The sequence below is a fragment of the Nannospalax galili genome, unplaced genomic scaffold, assembly GCF_000622305.1.
Source record: "Nannospalax galili isolate Female #2095 unplaced genomic scaffold, S.galili_v1.0 scaffold1250, whole genome shotgun sequence".
NCBI lineage: Eukaryota > Metazoa > Chordata > Mammalia > Rodentia > Spalacidae > Nannospalax > Nannospalax galili.
In genome coordinates, this window is record NW_008328704.1 from 1237354 (window position 1) to 1255634 (window position 18281).

General features: G+C 49.3%; 1 protein-coding gene across 3 annotated transcripts in view; it reads right to left on the bottom strand.

The window, feature by feature from the left end:
• Nucleotides 1-18281, bottom strand: part of Rptor (regulatory associated protein of MTOR complex 1) — a 356907-nt gene that overhangs the window by 19789 nt on the left and 318837 nt on the right. For 2 of the 3 annotated variants that reach the window (XM_017797024.2, XM_017797022.1), the window contains 3 exons: nt 15013-15116; nt 14233-14416; nt 12169-12291 (listed from right to left, as the gene is read on the bottom strand). In XM_017797024.2, the coding sequence (XP_017652513.1) occupies nt 12169-12291; nt 14233-14416; nt 15013-15116 (411 nt within the window). The remainder of the gene's footprint in view (nt 1-12168; nt 12292-14232; nt 14417-15012; nt 15117-18281) is intronic. The other variant, XM_008828814.2, reaches the window with a different exon arrangement.

The window sequence follows — 18281 nt, forward strand, 5'->3', positions numbered from 1 at the left end:
TGGGATTAAAGGCGTGCGCCACCACGCCCAGCTCTTAAAAATTCTTTTTAATGTGTATGCATGTATTGTCTGCATGTAGGTAAGTGCACCCGTGTCGTGCAATGCCCATGGAGATCACAAGAGGCTGTCGGATCCTCTGGGACTGGAGTTATGGACAGCTGTTAGCTGCCATGTGGGTGCTGGGATTTGAACCAGGGTCTTCTGCAAGAACAGCCAGTGTTCTTAACCACTGAGCCGTCTCTCCAGCTCCCCTTCCTTTTTGAGATAAGTTCTTACTATGTAGCCCAGGCTGCCCTGGAACTTGAGATCCTCCTGTCTCAGATTCCCAAGTTCTGGGATTATAGATGTGCACCACCACTCCACAATCTTTTCATCTTCTTAATGAAAGTCAATTCTTTTTTTTATCTTTTTGAGACAAGGTCTCCTTGTAGTGGGGACTGACCTGGAACTCACTATGTAGACCAACCTGGCCTTGAACTCACAGAGATCTGCCTGCGTCTGCCTCCCAAGTGCTGGGACTAACAGTGTGCGCCACAATGTCTGCCTTATGAAAGGAAATTCTTATATCTATATTTACATTTATTTACTTCCTGTGTGTATGTGTGGAAGTCAGAGGACAACCTGGAGGAGTTGTTTCTCTCCTTCCAGGACCATGTGAGACTTGGGGGGACCAAATGCACGTTATTGGGCACCTTTATCTGCTGAGCCACCTTGCTGCCCCCTGTCCCCCCTGTCCGCTTTTCCTTTTTTTGAGACAGGACCTCATGGACTCCTAGGATGGTTTCAAACCTGCTATGTAGCTGAGGACGGCCGTGAACTTCTGAGCCTCTTCCTTGCCTGGGTACGTCCTCAGTGCCTCTGCCTGGTTTGCCAATTCTTAACTTTGATGAAGTACAATTTATCATTTCTTCCTTTATGGCTTGGCCCTTTTGAATTTTATCTTTTTGAATCCTAACCAAAGAGGATTTTCTTCTATTTCCTTCTGGAAGTTTTGCAGTACGGGTTTCACATTCAGGGTGACAGTTCGCTTGGTGCTGCCTGTTGATGAGGTGTGAAGGAAGGATCAAGGCTGCTGCTGTTGAGAACCTCTCCTGGCTGAATTGGATTGTTTTCACACCTTTGCTGAAAAAAAAAAATCAATGGAACCTGTTTCTGCGGCTCTATTTCTGGGTTCTCTAGTCTGTCCTATCGATCTGTGTGTCTGTCCTTTCCCCCTTTCTGCTCATCCTGATGACTAACTTCAGTCTTGAAATAGCGTCGTATGAGCCCTGTGGCTTTATTCTTCTGTTCCAAAAAATCTCTTTAGTTATTTTAGTTTCATTGCTTTTCTCCACATTCATGAGGCTTGTCATTAACAAAGAAGTTCTACTGGGATTCTGGCTGGGAGTGAACTGCTTAAACAGCAATCTGGGGCGATCCAGCACCTGCCCACCACTGAGCCTCCCACCCTGCGCACATGTAGGTCTTCTCCCATTTCTTTTACGGTGTATTGTCATTTTCAGCATAGATTTTTTTTTTTTAGATTTATACCTAAATATTTCTGTTTTTAGTGCTATTGCAAATGACACTGATGTTAAATTTCAATTTCTAATGGCTTCTCGTAGAGGTGTGATTTTTGTGTAATGTCTTTGTATCCAGCAAGTCTATTGAACACAACTTGTCCTCAGAGCATTTTGCAGATTTGGATTTTCCGTGCATGCAGCCGTGTTTGGTGGAGACAGCCTCACTTCACCCTCCCCTCCTGAAGGCGCTGCTCCCTTCCTTGCCTTGACGCACTGTCCGGGACCTCTGGCGGGATGTTAAATGGTGAAGTCAGATACCCTCACTTTAGTCCTGGTTTTAGGGAAAAGTGTCTTACCAACGAGAACGATGTTAACTATGGGTTTCTGTATGTGTTCTTCACAATGGAAGGGAGTTTCCACCTATTCTTAGTTTGCTGGTTCTGTGTCATGATGCCAGGATCTGTCAGATGCTCTCTGCAGCTATAGGGATGATTGTGCGTCTTCAGTCTGCTGATGGGGCTGATTTAATTAGCTGAGTCACCTCTGGGACAGGATCCATGTGCCCCCAGCACACAGCGCCGCTTCTGCCTTGTTAACCGTGTTAAGGAGTTCAGGTCTGCGCTGATGGGACTAATATCAGACTGTAATTTGTTCTCTTAGACTGCTTCGTCTGGTTTTGATAACAGATCAACGCTGTCTTGACACAGTATGGTGGAGTCTGTGCCTCCCACCTCTGTGCAGTGTATGGTCCTTCTACTGCCAGCTGTGTCTCTGCTGTGGTGACTGAACATGTGACTCACACAATGGAAGAGGAACAGACAGGAATTGTTGTCATGCCTGGAACCTCATACTTAGGAGGCTGAGGTAGGAGGCATGCTGCAAGTTTGAGGCCGGCCTGGGCTACGCAGGAATGACTTATTTTGGTTTATCATGGTCACTTGGCTCCATGGCTCCTGGGCTGTAGTGAGGTAGGGCACCATGGCAGGGAGAACATGGTAGGACAAAGCTATTCACATGGTCAACTAAGGGACTGGAGACAGGTGCATGCATCTGCTGCCTCCAAGGACCTACTTCTTCCGACTAGGCCCTAATTCCCAAGCTCCTACCACCTCCTAAATCAGCACCACTGGCTGGGGCCCAAGCCCTTTAATATGTGAGCCTGGGGGACATTTCACAGTCAAATGATGACTAGTAAAACTAGTCAGGTCTGGAATTTTCTTTGATGACATGTTTTAGTTCACTGGGTGAACTTGGGTAGCTCATGTGCTCAGGGAATGTGTCTATCTCAGACGACCTGTGGCATTTGTGGGCTGTGGTGGCCGTGCTCTGACCACCTGTCCTTGTACCAGTACCACACTGCCTTGACTAGTGTGCCATCACAGGCATGACCGCAACGGGGTAGGCCACTTGACTTGTCTTTTGTGCTATTCTGGGTTCTTCCCACTCCACAGACTTAATATCAGCTTGTCAAATTTTCCTCAAAAAAGACAGCTGGGAATTCAAAGGCAGGGAGTTGAATCTGTGGATCTATTTGAGGAATGCTCCTCTTCTGACCCATGACACATAATCTGTTTATATGCTCTTTAATGTCTTCCAATAATGCCCTGTGGTTTTTAGTGCCTAAGTCTTACATTTTATTTTGGCAGTGCTGGGGAAGGAATGCAGGGTCTTGTGTGCACTGGGCAAGTAGGTGCCCCTTCCCTTCCAGAATCTCACTATGTAGTCTTGGCGGGTCTCGAGCTTGCAATCCTGCCTCTCCTCCTGAGTGCTGGGATTACAGGTGTGTATCACCAACCACCCAGTTTAAATAGCTTATTCTTTTTGATACGGTAAATGGAGCTATTTGGAAAATGCATTATACATGTTGTTCAATGCTAACACACATGAACAGTGGTGTTGGTGTGCTGGCCAGTGCTGTACTTATTTCATTGTCCTCGTGGTTTGAAGGGAGGCGATTCTGTTTCTCTTTCTAATCTGATGCTTTCTGCTCTTGCTTGCCCGACTTCCCTGGCCAGAGCTTCTGGTAGACTTGTAGAGAAAAGACAAGCAAGGAATGCTGGCTTTAGATCTCCCTTTGACAAACACTTCCCCTGGGTATCTAGTCTAGTTTGTTTCTCTGTTGTGATAAAACACTGGCCAAAACCAACTGGAAAGGAAAGGGTTTCTTTGGCGTATACGTCCCACAGCTCATCATCATTATGGGAAGCCAGGCAGGAACTGAAGCAAAGGCCATGGAGGAGTGCTGCTTTCTGGCTTGCTCCTCTGGCTTGTGCTCAGCCTGCTTCCTTTTTTTTTTTTTTTTTTTCGTCTTTTTTTTGAGACAGGGTCACCCTGCAGCCCTAGCTGGCTTGGAACTCACTGTGTAGACCAGGCTGGGCTTGAACTCAGAGATCTTCCTGCCTCTGCCTCCCAAGTGCTGAGATTAAAGGTGTGTGCCACCATGCCGGGCCTTCAGCCTGCTTTCTTATACAACCCAAGATCACTTGCCCACGGGTGGCACTACCCACAGTGGGCTGGGCCCTTTCATATCATTCAACAATCAAGAAAATACCTCAGACATGGCCAGAGGCCGATCCAAACAGAAGAAATTCCCAGGTGAAGTTCCCTCCACCCAGGTGTGGCAAGTTGCCAACCAAAGCCAGCCATGACAGTATTGAACTCCAGGTAGACAGTTTAAACATCCTTTCAGTGGTGCTGGGGATTGAACTCTAGGCAAACAATTGAGCGCCCTCCTCCTGCCCCTTCTGTGGTGCTGATGTGGAAGCCCAGACATGCACATGCTGGGCAAGTGCTCCTTGGTGATCTCTACCAGCAGCTCGTGCTTGTTTCTCTCAGTATTGTAAAGAGGCCAGTGAGTTCTTCTTACTGAGAAATCCACAGTTAATTCTTATTTTTGCTCTCCTGTGGCCTCGAGTACCACGTGCCTAGATGTGTCTGCAGGGCTGCACATCCTGCTGTGGGATTTCTTGTTGGATCTTATAGACATTTTCATTTTCTTTCGGAAAAGTTTTGGGCATTCTTTCTCTTCTTCTGGGACTCCAACTGTATGTGCTGGGCTGCCTCAGTGCTCCAAAGCACCTACATGATCTGCTTTTCTTCTCACTTTAAAATCCTCCTGTTGCGGGGCTGGAGAGATGGCTCAGCAGTTAAGAGCACTGGCTGCTCTTGTAGAGGAGCTGGGTTCAAATCCCAGCACCTACATGGCAGCTAACAATCATCTGTAACTCCAGTTCCAGGGGATCCGATGTCCTCTTCTGACCCGAGGGCACTGCACAACACGGGTGCACTTACATATAAGCAGACAGTATACTCACATACAGAAAATAAAAGTAATAAATATTTAAAAAATCTTTGTGTTTTATTTTGGGTAATTTCTTCTGAAAAAAAAAAAAACAACAAACACCTTTATTTACTTGCTACTTATCACTGTGTGTGTATGTGAGGCTGCGGACAACTTTCAAGAACTGGTCCTCTTGGGCTCCAGGCCCAGTCCAGGCCAGACTTGTGTGGCCTTATCTCTCCATGTACTCTCCAATTTTCCATTAGCCTCGACTTATTTATCTACTTATTAGTGACAGAGCTGAGACTCTGTAGCCCACAATGCCCTGAAACTCACCCCATGGCCAAGGTTGGCTTTGGCCTCCTAGCATTCCTCCTCCATCAGCCTCCCACACGCCAGGGTTTGTGTACAGGAACTGCTACGCCTGATCTGCCGTATTGTTAGTTATTTCCTACCTCCTTTCGTCAGTTCCAGCATCTGCCTGCCTCTGAGGCTGGTCCTGTGTGCCTGGCCTCTTTACAGAGCTCTCCTGATACTTTATGGCTTTTCATAATTAAAAAAATATATATCTTATTTACTTTTTTTATTTTATGTGTATGAGTGTATTGCCTGCATGGATGTGAGTGCACCTGTGTCGTGCAATGCTGCAGAGGTCAGAAGAGGGCTTCGGATTCCCCTGGAACCCGCCATGTGGGTGCTGGGAATCGAGCCCGGGGCCTTTGTATGAGCAGTCAGTGCTCTTAACCGCTGAGCCATCTCTCCAGCCCCTTATTTATTTTTAATGTATATGAGGGTATTGTCTGCATGTGTGTAAGTGCACCTGTGTTGTGCAATGCCACAGAAGTCAGAGGAGGGCACTGGATTCCCCTGGAACTGGAGTTACGGATGGTTGTTAGTTGCCATGTGGGTGCTGGGAATTGAACCCAGGTCCTCTGCAAGAACAGCCAGTGCTCTTAACCGCTGAGCCATCTCTCCAATCCCACCTCATAACTGTTTAGTTTTTTATTGAATTTTTGTGTATTTCATACAGAGCATCTTGATCAATCTTAATCATCTTTATACCCCACTGCCACTCTCCCATAGAACCCTCCCGCCGAGAATTCACACATTCTGTCATTTGTGTTAAGGTCTATTGTGTCAAGTTAGTGCTCCCAGACATTCCTCAGTACAAGTTCATCTACTGTGGTCTAGTCAGCTTATCTAAAGTGCCTGGCTTTAGGAAGATCAGCTCTTCCTCACATAGCAGTAAACAGTTGCCAATTTTCTTCAGTTAAGATTGGGGTCTGCTGTCCGTGTCCCCAGTTCTCTGCTGGGTTTTTGACTGCTGAGTTTGCATGGGGACTGTGTGTGCTGACACCATTGTTGTAGATTCATATGAGCAGGGTCCCAGGAGCCTGTAGGACTCTGTTTCCACGTGGTCGCGCACCTCCTCCCTGGCTCTTACAGTCTTTCTGCCCCCTCTTCCACAATGCTCCCTGAGTTCTGGGTGAGGGAATTTAGTGTAGGAGTCTTGTCCAAGGACCAGCATTCTGAAGACTCCTAATCTCTACGCTTTGGCCATTTGTGACCTTTTGTGTTCCTGGTCATCTGTTGCATGAGGGAGCTTCATTAAGGAGAGTTGAGACCATCTCATAATTTTAAATGAATTCCACACTTAGCGTGCAGAATGGCAGAGACCTAGGTAGATAGTTCTCTTCTTTCATGCCCAAGGATGGATCCACCTGTGTGGCTGGACCCTCAGTGTAGGGAGCTGAGGCAGGCTTGGGCTTTGCTGTTGTGACAGTTGGCTTCATGTATTTCCACCCTCCAACCTTCTGGCCTTACCTTGTGCTTCCCCATGGCAGCTCCTGCCCTGATCTGTGCCAGAGGCCAGCTGCTAGCTTGCTGCCTGGGGCCAGCTGACCTGGTGGTGGTCAGGAAGGTCTGTTTGTTGCTCAGGCACAGCGTTAGCTGTGAGCAGGGCTCAAGTCTTAGGCTCTTGGTGTGGGCTTTGTAATGACCCTTCCCCTCCACAAAATGGGGAATCCAAGAGAATGTTCTGTCTGCTCTGGAGACGAGGCATGTCTTTCACTTTTCTCTGACTGGGTGGGTCTGTCCAGAGTCCTGGAGACAGCATGTGTTGCCTTTCCATTAGGAGTTTATGGGTTGTGTTCCTTGGAGACAGAGTCTGGGTGCGGGCTAGTGTCTTGGCCACAGGTGAGTGGTCCCCTCTGCTAGTCTCACCTCACAGAGGATGGTCTTTCTCTTCTTCCTTATGGGCCATGGAGGAGCACAGAGAGGCTCCTAAGCAGTGGGTACTTTACATTTGGCCTCTGGAGGACCTGAGGCAAGGGGAATTCTCCCCGATGAGTCCTGTCCTCTTTGCTAATGCTGTGCAGCAGAAGGCTGAACAAAATTAAGGCAGAGTTGTGTGTAGAGGGTAAGTCCATTTATCTATATGATTTCTATTTTCCAATTTTTAAATAATCTACTTAAAAACCAAGTTTCATAGATGTACATGTTTAATAAAGGGTATAGATTCTGAAATGTCATTCAACATCAGTGAGAAGTCTTGTAAGGTCTGCCTATGCTCTGTGGAACAGATGCTGCTAATCTTCAGGGCTGAGATCTGATATGCTGACACCCACTAAGCATGATGCCATGGAACAGTTTACTTTTAAAGCTCTTTTCTAATTAAAACTGTATTGAACAGGCTTAAAATGGCAAACAAGGGCTAGAGTGATGGCTCTGCCATTAACAATGCATACTGATCTTGTAGAGGACCCAAGTTCAGTTCCTAGCACTAATGTCAGGCAGCTCACAACCACCTGTAACTCCAGCTACAGGGGACCTGACACCCTCTTCTGGGCTCCCTGGGCACTGCAGTCATGTGCACATACCCATATATAGGCTCAACACATACACACATAATTAAAAGCAAAATAAATTAAAAAAAATTACAAAACAGGTAACTATTCTTTCTAAAATCCTGACTCAACCCCCCTGCCTAAGCCCTTGGCTGCCCAGCTTGATAGGCAGCCTTGCACCCAACAGCATCTGCATGAGCATTCAGCAGTCTAGGTGCTCTGTCCATGGGCATCCTACCATGTCCTCAGAGACAGATGCAACTCATTAACGCAGTGCAGCATTCTACTAGTCTGTGGCTGAGCAACTTGAATGAATTCTCCTAATTAATACTCTCTTCATTTGTAGCTCTTGGCTATTGCAAGCAATGCCGCACAGCAACACCTTTGGATGCACACCAGCACGCACACATTTTAGTGATTTTAAGACCATATTCTTCAGAGCTGGACTGCTGGTTTGTGGTATAACAATTTACAATTCTGATGGTACGTGCCTATGGGAACATGGCATTTACCCATCCACCAAGAGCATCTGAGGGTCTGTGCCTCCCACAGCTTTATGCACTGAGCTTTGGACAGATCACTCTCTGAAACTTGCCAACTCAAAAGGAAAAATTACTCTTGTAATCAGAAATAAATTCAAGAAATCTTTTTCTCTAAGCACATGACAGCCTCTCTCGAATATTCTTTTGTGGATCACACAGCATACATGAGCTGTGGAATCCAGCATAGTGTGTGTATGTGTGTATGTGAGTCTGTCTATCTGTCTCATGAACTCTGATGATCAATTTGATGGTATTAAAAATCACCATGGAGCTGGGCTTGGTGGCACACGCCTTTAATCCCAGCACTAGGGAGGCAGAGGTAGGCACATCTCTGTGAGTTCAAGGCCAGCCTGGTCTACATAGTGAGTTCTAGGACAGCTGGGGCTACAGGGAGACCCTGTCTCAAAAAGACCAAAAGAAAAAAAAAAAAAATCACCATGGAAACAAATCTCTGGGTGTGTCTGTCAGGGATTCCCTGGATTGGCTAACTGAGGAGGGTAGACCCACCTAAGTGGGCTGGGGTCCTGGACTAAATAAAAGGAGGAGGGAGCTGAGTACCAGCATTCATCACTTTCTGCTTCCTGACTGTGAACACTGCTCGATCCGCTCCCTCAGGCTCCTGCTGCCGTACCTTCCCTGACATGAAGAATGTCCCCGAGAGCTCTGAGCCGAAGGTAACGCTCCCTTCCCTAAGCTTCGTTGCTGTACTTGGTTGCAGCGATTAGCTAATGCACACGGTGCAGCTTGTTTCTGAACTGCACTTCAGCTTCTCACAGGCCGTTAAACAGGGTTGAGCGTCTTTGCTCTTTTAGGTCTAATCTTAGCTTCAGAAGGACTTTTAGCTCCACCCATGAAGCAGGCTGATGGCAGAAGCTCCTGATGCATTTAGTTAAGTCAACATAATGAGGTGATTAAATTAATAAAAACAATGTCCTTATGCAGACCATCCAGGAAAAGTGGAAAAACTTTTTCTTTCTTTCTTTTTTTTTTTTTGGTCTTTTTGAAACAGTGTTTCCCTGTAACCCCAACTGGGCTGGAACTCACTATGTAGACCAGGCTGGCCTCAAACTTACAGAGATCCACCTGCCTCTGCCTCCCAAGTGCTGGGACTACAGGCGTGTGCCACCATGCCCGGCGAAAAACTTTTTTCAAATAAGATAAAGCATACCCAGCTCCCTCTTCTAAAGCTTAAAATTCACTTCAAGTCCTTCTTTCCTGAGACTGAGTTTACCACCCAGCACTATAGAGAACACGCATCTCAGACAGTGCTGCCACCTCAGGCTGCAACCAAATCGGTGTTTCCACTCCCCGATCTGCTTTCCACAGGCACCGACACACTGGGAAAACACAGTGCGGCTAAACTTCTCAACAGTGCACACATGGCTCTACAGGGCAACTCTGTAGGTGCCCAGGTCTGAGAGCCCCAGCACAGGTTTGTTTACCATCTGGGTAGCTCTAGCCCGCTGAGCCCAAGTCCAAAGTGTGTTCTCCCTGTCTCAACCACTCCTAGTGATCAGGAAAGAGCACTTTGCTCCTCCTGTGTGAAGACAAAACGATGAATGGGAGGTAAGTGCAGCGATGAGTCATGGACCTGTGCTTTTTAGCCACAGCTTGACGCACACACAGAAGGTCCTTCATGCTGGGTAAGAAGATAGCAGGAGACAGACATGTATTAAGAAAAACTACACTCAGTGCTACTACTATCATGGTGTTCAAGGCTGCAGAGTTCCCTTTTGGGCTTTCCATGAGTATGTGGGTCATGTGTGGCCTGTGTAACTACCATCACACTAGAGCTTCAGCCTCTGGCCTTGTCTTCAATTTTTGTCAGGAGCATTTCCTTATGATACTATCTTTTGTTTTGTTTTGAGATAGGGTCTCGGGATGTAGCCCAGGCTGACTCTGAAGACATAACCCTCTTACTTCAACTTTCTGAGTGCTGGGATTACAGGCACACACCACCACACATGGCTGCCACTAATTACCTTTAAAGTTTAATAGTTAAAAAAAAAAAAAAAGCTAGCAACTGTCCGTAACTCCAGTCCCAGGGGATCCGACACCCTCTTCTGACCTCTGCGGACATTGCACAACACGGGTATACTTACCTACGTGCAGGCAATACATTCATACGCATAAAATTAAAAAAATAGCTCCAATAATATCTAACCAAACATTTCATAACATTTTCTTTACTTCTTTTGTGACCATAGAGATAGAACCTAAGGCCTATGGTATAATGGGTGCGTTCTCTACACAGAGTCATATCCTTAGTCCAGCAGCTCAGGAGGGTTTTATTTTTTTTACTTTCTGCAGTACTGGCATGTAATCTGAGTTGGGGTACACTGGGCAAGTGCACTGTCATTAACTGCACCCCACACCCATTTCAGAATTTTTTTGGGGGGGTCTTTTTGAAGCAGGGTCTCCCTGTAGCCCCAGCTGTCCTGGAACTCACTATGTAGACCAGGCTGGCCTTGAACTCACAGAGATCCTCTTGCCTCTGCTTCCCAGGTGCTGGGATTAAAGGCATGCGCCACCACGCCCGGCCATTTCAGAATTTTTAAACCATTCAGTCTCTGTTTAAGTGGATTCCGATCTTTGCTATTATAAATAACATTGAAAAATAAATAACATCGAGATCCTCTATAGTTCTGATTATTTTTGTAATATTTTATATTTTAGCAAAGAAATGACTAGGTTGAAAGGAATGACTGCTTAAGGCTTGGTAAGTTGGGTCATTTTTTTTTTTTTCTTTTTGAGACAGGGTCTCCCTGTAGCCCCAGCTGTCCTGAAACTCACTATGTAGACCAGGCTGGCCTTGAACTCACAGAATCCACCTGCCTCTGCCTCCCAAGTGCTGGGATTAAAGGCATGCGCCACCATGCCCAGCCTAAGTTGGGTCATTTTTACATTTTCCAGTTTGCTTAAAAAACGGAAATCTCCCCTTTGTCAGGAAAGGTGCCAAGAAATTACAATGTTATTATTTGCCTTAGGTACCGACAATAATTATTTTGTGCTTTCACTGACTAAGACCAATCTTCACTCTGGGGAAAGAGGAAGCAGGAGAAAGCTGCAATGGAGTCCAGACCCTTTTCACAGACATCACTTGGACATCTGGCTTGACATGCAATTAGGGGCATGCCATGACTTTCAATTCTCAGCTGTCAATATCTAGGAAGGGGGAGACTCTGTGGACCTGCTTAAGACCATAGACAAATCTAGAAGTGAATCTCAGCAGCACTCCTGAAACACACTGAGGTTGTGCTGAGCAAGTGTAGCTGCCACTCCATCTCAGGGCAGGTCTGGGGCCACCAGCTTGGACACATGGGTCAAATCTGCAGCCTTGACAACATCTCACACTATGGCTACAGCAGGGAGAGAGTCTTGCAGTGTCAGTGAGTCCTGGTGCCAGCAACCCAGCCCCATAGACTCCAGAGTGCTGAGGCCCAAGCACGGACTTAGTTACGATTAGCCCAAGCACACCCCTGCACTAAGGGTTAGCTTGGCAAGTGAGGACAAGGTGGTACTTCATGATGGCACGTTCTGGACAGGCAGACTTTCTGTCTTTCCTTTGAGAAGACAGGAGGAAAGTAAAGTCTGTCTCTTCGGCTCTCCTGTCTTAACTGTTGACAGTTAAGTGTCAACGTGCACTATGATAGCACTTTGGGGTCGCCCTACAACAGTCCGCAAAGTGGTATGACAGGAGCCACAGAGGCCTCAAAGGCGAGGCTGAGGGCAGCTAAGGGCTCCTGAAGCCCAGCCCACCTGCTCAGGTCACAGGTCCCAGCTCGGTCTGACAGGTCCCGGGAAGGTAGAAGATGGGGAAGGATGGGGCTTTGTGCCACCAGGAAGAGAGTGAAGGGTGAAGAAGGGTCAGGCTCCAAGTCCAGTGTCAGGGACATGGGGGAAAGGGGAAATCATGGAGTGAGTGGGGCTCCCAGTCTCGGGTGCTAGCACTCAGGGAGCAGGGGGCCCACCATCCCAGGTTCCACCATGGCACTGACCTGAAGACTCACCTTCATGACTGGCTGGGCGAAGTAGCGGGCACTCCAGTCGCAGAACCCAGTCTGCATCGCAGCACAGATGAAGCTTTTATGTCCAGCAGCGTCGTCTGCATCATCTGCAGTCTTCAGGGTGTTTGGGAAGAGGAGAATCAGCAGGCTGCTCTCACTGTCCTAACACTGTTTTCTCTCTGACACAGGGCCCTGGGGCTTCTCACCCTTGGCCTCTACCTCCTGGGTGCTGGGAACACAGGTCTGTGCCCCTGTGCCTGGCACCTGCATTTCTTACACTTGAAGGAGCGCCTAACTGGGGACCACGGCCACTGGGGACAATGACATGACTTCTGAAGAAGACCATTCCGTGCTCCTCTCACGGGCAGTCAAGAAACCCTTCACACTGCCAGGCAGAGGCAGGTGGATCTTGGTTAGATTGAGGCCAGCTGGGGCTACAGGGAGACCCTGTCTCACAAAAAGAAAAAAAGAAACCCTGTATAGCTGGGCCAGGCTGGGGTGGGGGCAGCTGGGTTAGGAAGCACCATCAGGGCTGGGGTGTGGCTTGAGTGCTTGCCCAGCGTTTGCAAGTGCTTTGGATTCCAACCCCAGCAGCACAAAAATGAGGAGAAACAATCGGTAAGAGCCATGAACATTCGGTAAGATCCGTATCTGCTGTGCCATTCCCCAGGGTCAGCTCAGTACCGCCAACTCCTGTCACCTGAGACACATGGGCGGGCAGGCCCACATGCTTGATTCATTGGCCTGTGCCACGAATTTGCCACCTGGTACAGGCTGTCCTCCACCAATCACAGATGCTGGAAAGGGCACAGCCACGCGACCTGGTAGAGGACAGCCACGGCTCTAACTGGGACTCAGGACTAGGGAGGTCTAGAGGACTACACTGTGGCTGCTTCCCACTGTGGGAGGCTGGGAAGCCCTGGCCCATCAGTTCCTCGTTCAGGATGAGTTGAGACCCCTGCCACCCTATGCTTGCTGTAGGGTGGAAAAAAATCCCACAGACTGCATGCTGGCAGAGAGGAGCTCCCACCATTTGGGGTCACAGTGAGAGACAGGCTCACTGCCCTCCTGGAGACAGCGGCTTTGGCTCTGATGGGAGGTTGGGAGTGGGCTGCACACACCTGCTGCTCGATGTGCTGCTCCTCTAGACCATGGCACCCTGTACCTGCTTGCTACATGTCAGGGGCCAACCCAGATGCTGACTGCACTTGGAGCTTGCTGGCTGTCAGGGAGCTGAGAGTCACAGGAGGCTGGGGGCTGCCAAGAGCAGGAGACCTGCCAGCTGCTGCTACAACAGGCCTGCTAGGCACCAACATGGTGATTCTGCTCCAGTCAGCACACAAGGGCCTGCAACTGCATTTTTTCTTTTGACTGGGTCTCACTTGTAGTCTGGAACAGGCTAGAACCGGTGGTCCTCCTGCCTCAATCTTCTGAGTGCTGGGATTCTAGGTGTGTACTACCCTCCAAGTTGTGGCTCCTGTTTCAGGCACTAGACAAACTGAGCCATGCCTCCTCCTGCTGAGAGGCACTCAAGCATGTCCCAAACAATCTTCTCCAGACCCTGTGTCTGACCACGAAAGCGGCAAAGTGGCTGAAGAGACATAAGGGGCCTCTGGGGAAGGTTCATCTCATGTGGCTCTGGGAGGCCTGGAGCGAAAGCTCACTGCTCCTCCTGAAACTTCCTTTCCAACCGAAAGGCAGAGTATGCCTGTTTGTGTAGAGTAATTGAATGTTTATGGAAAAAACATACAAGCCATTCAAAATAAATACCACCAAGCAGCTGCCACATTATGCAGAGGCAAAATGCTGTTTACCCAAGAAGGGAGAACAGCAAATTAATTCCGCGTGCCTATTGTGTGTCATGGAGTTGCCCAGACTAGCAGACCTAGGAGGCACTGCAGGAAGACCAGGCCTGAGGCAGAGCTGTCTGTGCTCAGGCACCATCTTGCCAGGGTCCCAAACCAAGGCCCCACACCACATGTCAGAAAGGTAAAGCCCTCAGCACTGTTAACACCAAGTGCTCACAGAGCTGCAAAACAGTCAGTGCCTTTGTACCTGATCAGGGCCTTTGTCAAACATCTTTCGAGTTCTGGGGAACTGGTGGGAGTGAGGGGTGTACTGTGTCCCCGTGGGGCCTGCCGTGCCCGGGCGGCTAGAGGGTAGGTCTCGGCTGACGGTCTGTTTGGCCACATCATTGGTCAGGCTGCAGCTGCTGGTGCTGGATGCTGGTGGGGAGCCTCTGCGGTTGGGAGAGCAGATGACATGTGGAGATGAGACCTCAGTGCCTCCCTACCCAAGATGTCCCCAGCAAGAACATCCTCAACTGCCTGGCATGCCACCTGCCAAAGGTGAGTGAGGGTGTTCTTGCTGGGTGTTCCTGGCAGGTGCTGAGAGGTCTTCCACTAGGCAGCGAGGACAAGATAACTCAATCCAGGGAAGGTGTCCCAGGAAGAGCTCATGGGCACACATGCCCACTCAAATGCAGGGCCAGCCACACTGTGTCCCAACGTGACAGTGCACAGCCCATCCTGCCGTTCATCTACATGGAGAACCCAGATCCTTGGAAAAAATTCCAAAGAAATCAGGTTTAATGAACTTTCCCTGACCTGCTATATGCAAATGAAGTGTTCTCAAAATACGGAAGAATTCCAGGAAGGGGATTAGAATAGGTAGATATGAGTATGTGTGTGTGCCTATAGAGGGGTGAAGGAGAGGGGACGGAGTGTGGAAGGACAGTGCGAATAGAGTAGGATTCGGAAGAGCGGGAACTGGCAGTGGGGCGTAGTGGCTGGGACCCACCAGACCGTGGGGAGAGGCATGTTGCAGGCCACTTACCCCACCTGGTGGATGTGCACACCCTTGTTGGTTGGGCTGGCCGGGGCTGACTGGGTGAGGGAGGAGGTGTCCAGGATGCGCTGGGGCCGGGCATTCACTGTGGCCTAAAAGAGCAAATGACAAACGACAGAAGCATGAGGTTCAGGACTGCTTCAGTGTCCCTTCAAAACAGGTCTCTTGGCAGAGGAAATCTCGAATCTCCCTGAAGGCCCTCTAACGGCCCCCAAAGGTGATACTGAGGATGCAGTGCTGTTCTTCTGAGTCTTCTTTGACAAACCATTCACCAGGTCCTATTCGGCTCAGGGCTGGGGAGCAATCCCGGCGGGTAGCTTTACAGGAGCTAAACTGAGGTGTTTTCAAGGCTCCTCCTCTGCACCAAGGTCACCCTGGGACCAGTCCTCAGCATTGACCCCATCCTGCTTGCCCCCCCTGCAACATGTCAGCTCCCATCTGACATGGGAGAAGCACTGGTGTCTGACTGGGTGGCTGGCCAGTGTGGGTGTTGCTGAGTCACTAGGACAGCCCAGGACTGTGGCTGCTGTACAGTCACAAATGTCTCGAGTTCCTCAAGGGGCCTTGAAAACCACAGGGGCCGGGGAGAAGGGGTAGAACAAACACAAATTCTCGCTCTCTCCAACGCAAACCTGCTCCTGTCCTGGGCTGTGACATGGTATAAATGACTTAAAGCCTTCATCACAGGGCTGGGGGTGTGGCTCGGTGGCTGAGAACAGACTCAGTATGTGACACGTGCTGGGCTCTGTCCCCAGCACAGACAAGGGACACATTTATTTTCAGGGCATGCAATGACTAGGGAAAAGGGAAGCTGGCAGAGCAGGGATGAAGCCACGCAGAGGCCAGGTCTGGCCTGCTGAAAGGGCACTAGTGCCACCAGGGTTCTGGTTGGCCACTCCACAGCCCCACAGTCTAGAGGATGTGACCTGGGCTTTGTTTTTCGTTCCCATGTTTCAGGGGCATGTTCATAGCCTGTGTAAGAAGGGAAGATTGCAGGTTCTGTAAATGCTTCCCATAGACATTTACAGGGTTTGAACTTTTATACAGGAAGCTTCTCACCAGCCTAGGATGCAACAGCCAGGAAGGCAGTGGTTTGATTGGTGTTAGCAGGATTTTGTGTCGATTCAGAAACCAGCTTGTATTGGAGGAAGCAGTGAACGGGGCGCTTACTGCTGATCTGCTGGCAGCACTCACATGCCTCAGTGGTTGCAGGAACCTGCTGGCTGTAGCCTGGGTAGCTACAAAGGCCTGATGATGTGGAGATGTGTGTCCTTCATCAGGACCAGATTGGGATGCATCCTATGCGCCAGGAGGCACCAGGCTGCTTTCTAGAAGCTCAGGGGAGATGGTGAAGCAAGCAGAAACTTGAGCTGGGAGCTCTGCTCTAGGGGTTGCTGCCCAGGTCTCCAGGAGTGCTGTCCCTACAATCAGCCAGGAGACAGCCTTTCCAAGATAATCCCTGGCTTTGAAATGGAGATAGCAGGAAAACAGAGCCATCATCAGCCTTTAAGTGACATTTCTGTTTCTAATGCAAGAGTAGCACCCTGAACTTCGGTTTCCTTGGCATTTAAAAATTTCAGATAATTCTACAGGCATCCCAATCATTGTTCCCTAACCTACCACCTATGATTTCTTAAGTCAAAGAATTTAAACATAGATGGGCCTTCTCCAAAATCCTGGAGAAACAGCAGCAGGTGGTGGGAGGTGGAAAGCTACAGGACTTGAAAAGCACACGTCTGAAGACAGCCAGTGTTCTCTCCTGCCCCAAGCACGGCCACGGCACTGAGCCTGAAGTAATGGTGTGGGAGCTGGTTTTACAGTCTCTCCACATGGTGGCCTCCCCTCATGAAAGCTCCAGAAGGAAACTGATAGGAGCGATGGTTTCCAGCTCAGTCAGCTGCAGCTGCCTGCCTGACAGCACAAGGCATCTCCACCCACGGCTGCTACCATCATGTTGAGAACCCTCAAGAGGAGGGCCTGCCAGGATTGGAAGTCTCTGCTGAGTGCTAGGTCATGGGGTGGCTCAGGTGGGCTTTCCTTGGCTATGTCACTGCAGGTCATGTGAGAGTATCAACAGTGTCACTGAGGACTGAGGATGTGGGGCAGAGGCTCGGGGGACAGTACTTCCTTCAGGGCTCCTGTCACATGGTGAGCACTCACCAGGCAACCTTAAAACGCTCTCAGAAATTTGAAGAGCTTGGGCTCAGGGACATGGACCAAGGGGGATGGATGCTGTGTGAGACTCAGCAAACAGAGTGAGCTCTGCCTGCCTAGCTGCCCTTTTGCCATCATGACACACAATCTGCACAGAATCACTGGAAGACAAACACACCTCTGGGAAGGTTTGGGATCCCCGAGCCCCCGTCACAGTGGATGAAAAACCACCACAGAGGTGAGGGGTGAGGTCACAGTACCAAGTCAGCTTTTCACAGTGGCAAATGTGGCTCTGTCAGGTCAAACTGATTTCAGGTCGCACACTCTTGTGGCAGAAGGTAGACACGGAGCTCTCTGAGGATGGAGACTGGGGCCGTGCTTCTCAGTTACACCCGGGCTCCTGCCCTGTGCCAGGCAGGACCCACTCCTGCCACTAGCCCCTACAGGACTCAATGCACTCACGGTGGTTCTCCAACCAGAATGGCACAGGTGGGTCATTTCAGAAGGGTCCCTTTAACTTAATCAAGGGTCTGGATTACGTGTGAGGAACTCCTGAAGAGGACTCTACTCCACAGACAGCACGGAAAGAATTCAGGGCTAAGCTGGTGCACAGCCTGCTGCTGCCTCATCAGAGGTGCCTGTGAAGACCATGTACCTGTCTTAATTTTCTGGAAACCGAATTTCCTAAATAAATAATAGGGACTTGTGGAAATGTTCAGTTAAAACCAAGGTGACTGACTAACCACTTTGGTACAAATGAAGCCCAGAGAAGTCTCAGCAGGCGCGCGGCACCTGGATGCGAGGTGCTGCAGGAAGAGGACTCTGCGTCACTGAGAAATTTGTGTGGCTGCCGTCAGGGAATCCTACCCACCAGCTTCTTCCCTCCCTAAACCAGGCAGGAGTGGACTGTAAGTGGCAGACCAGATCTCTCAGTCTGGTCTTCCATATGCAAAGAACTTCCATATGCAACAAGATTTCAAAAGACACAGGCTGGTAAGTAACAGTGCTGGCAATGGGAGGGTGGGTCGTAAGATAGGGTCTTTTAGCCAGGCGTGGTGGTGCACACCTTTAATCCCAGCACTCGGGAGGCATTTAAGGCCAGT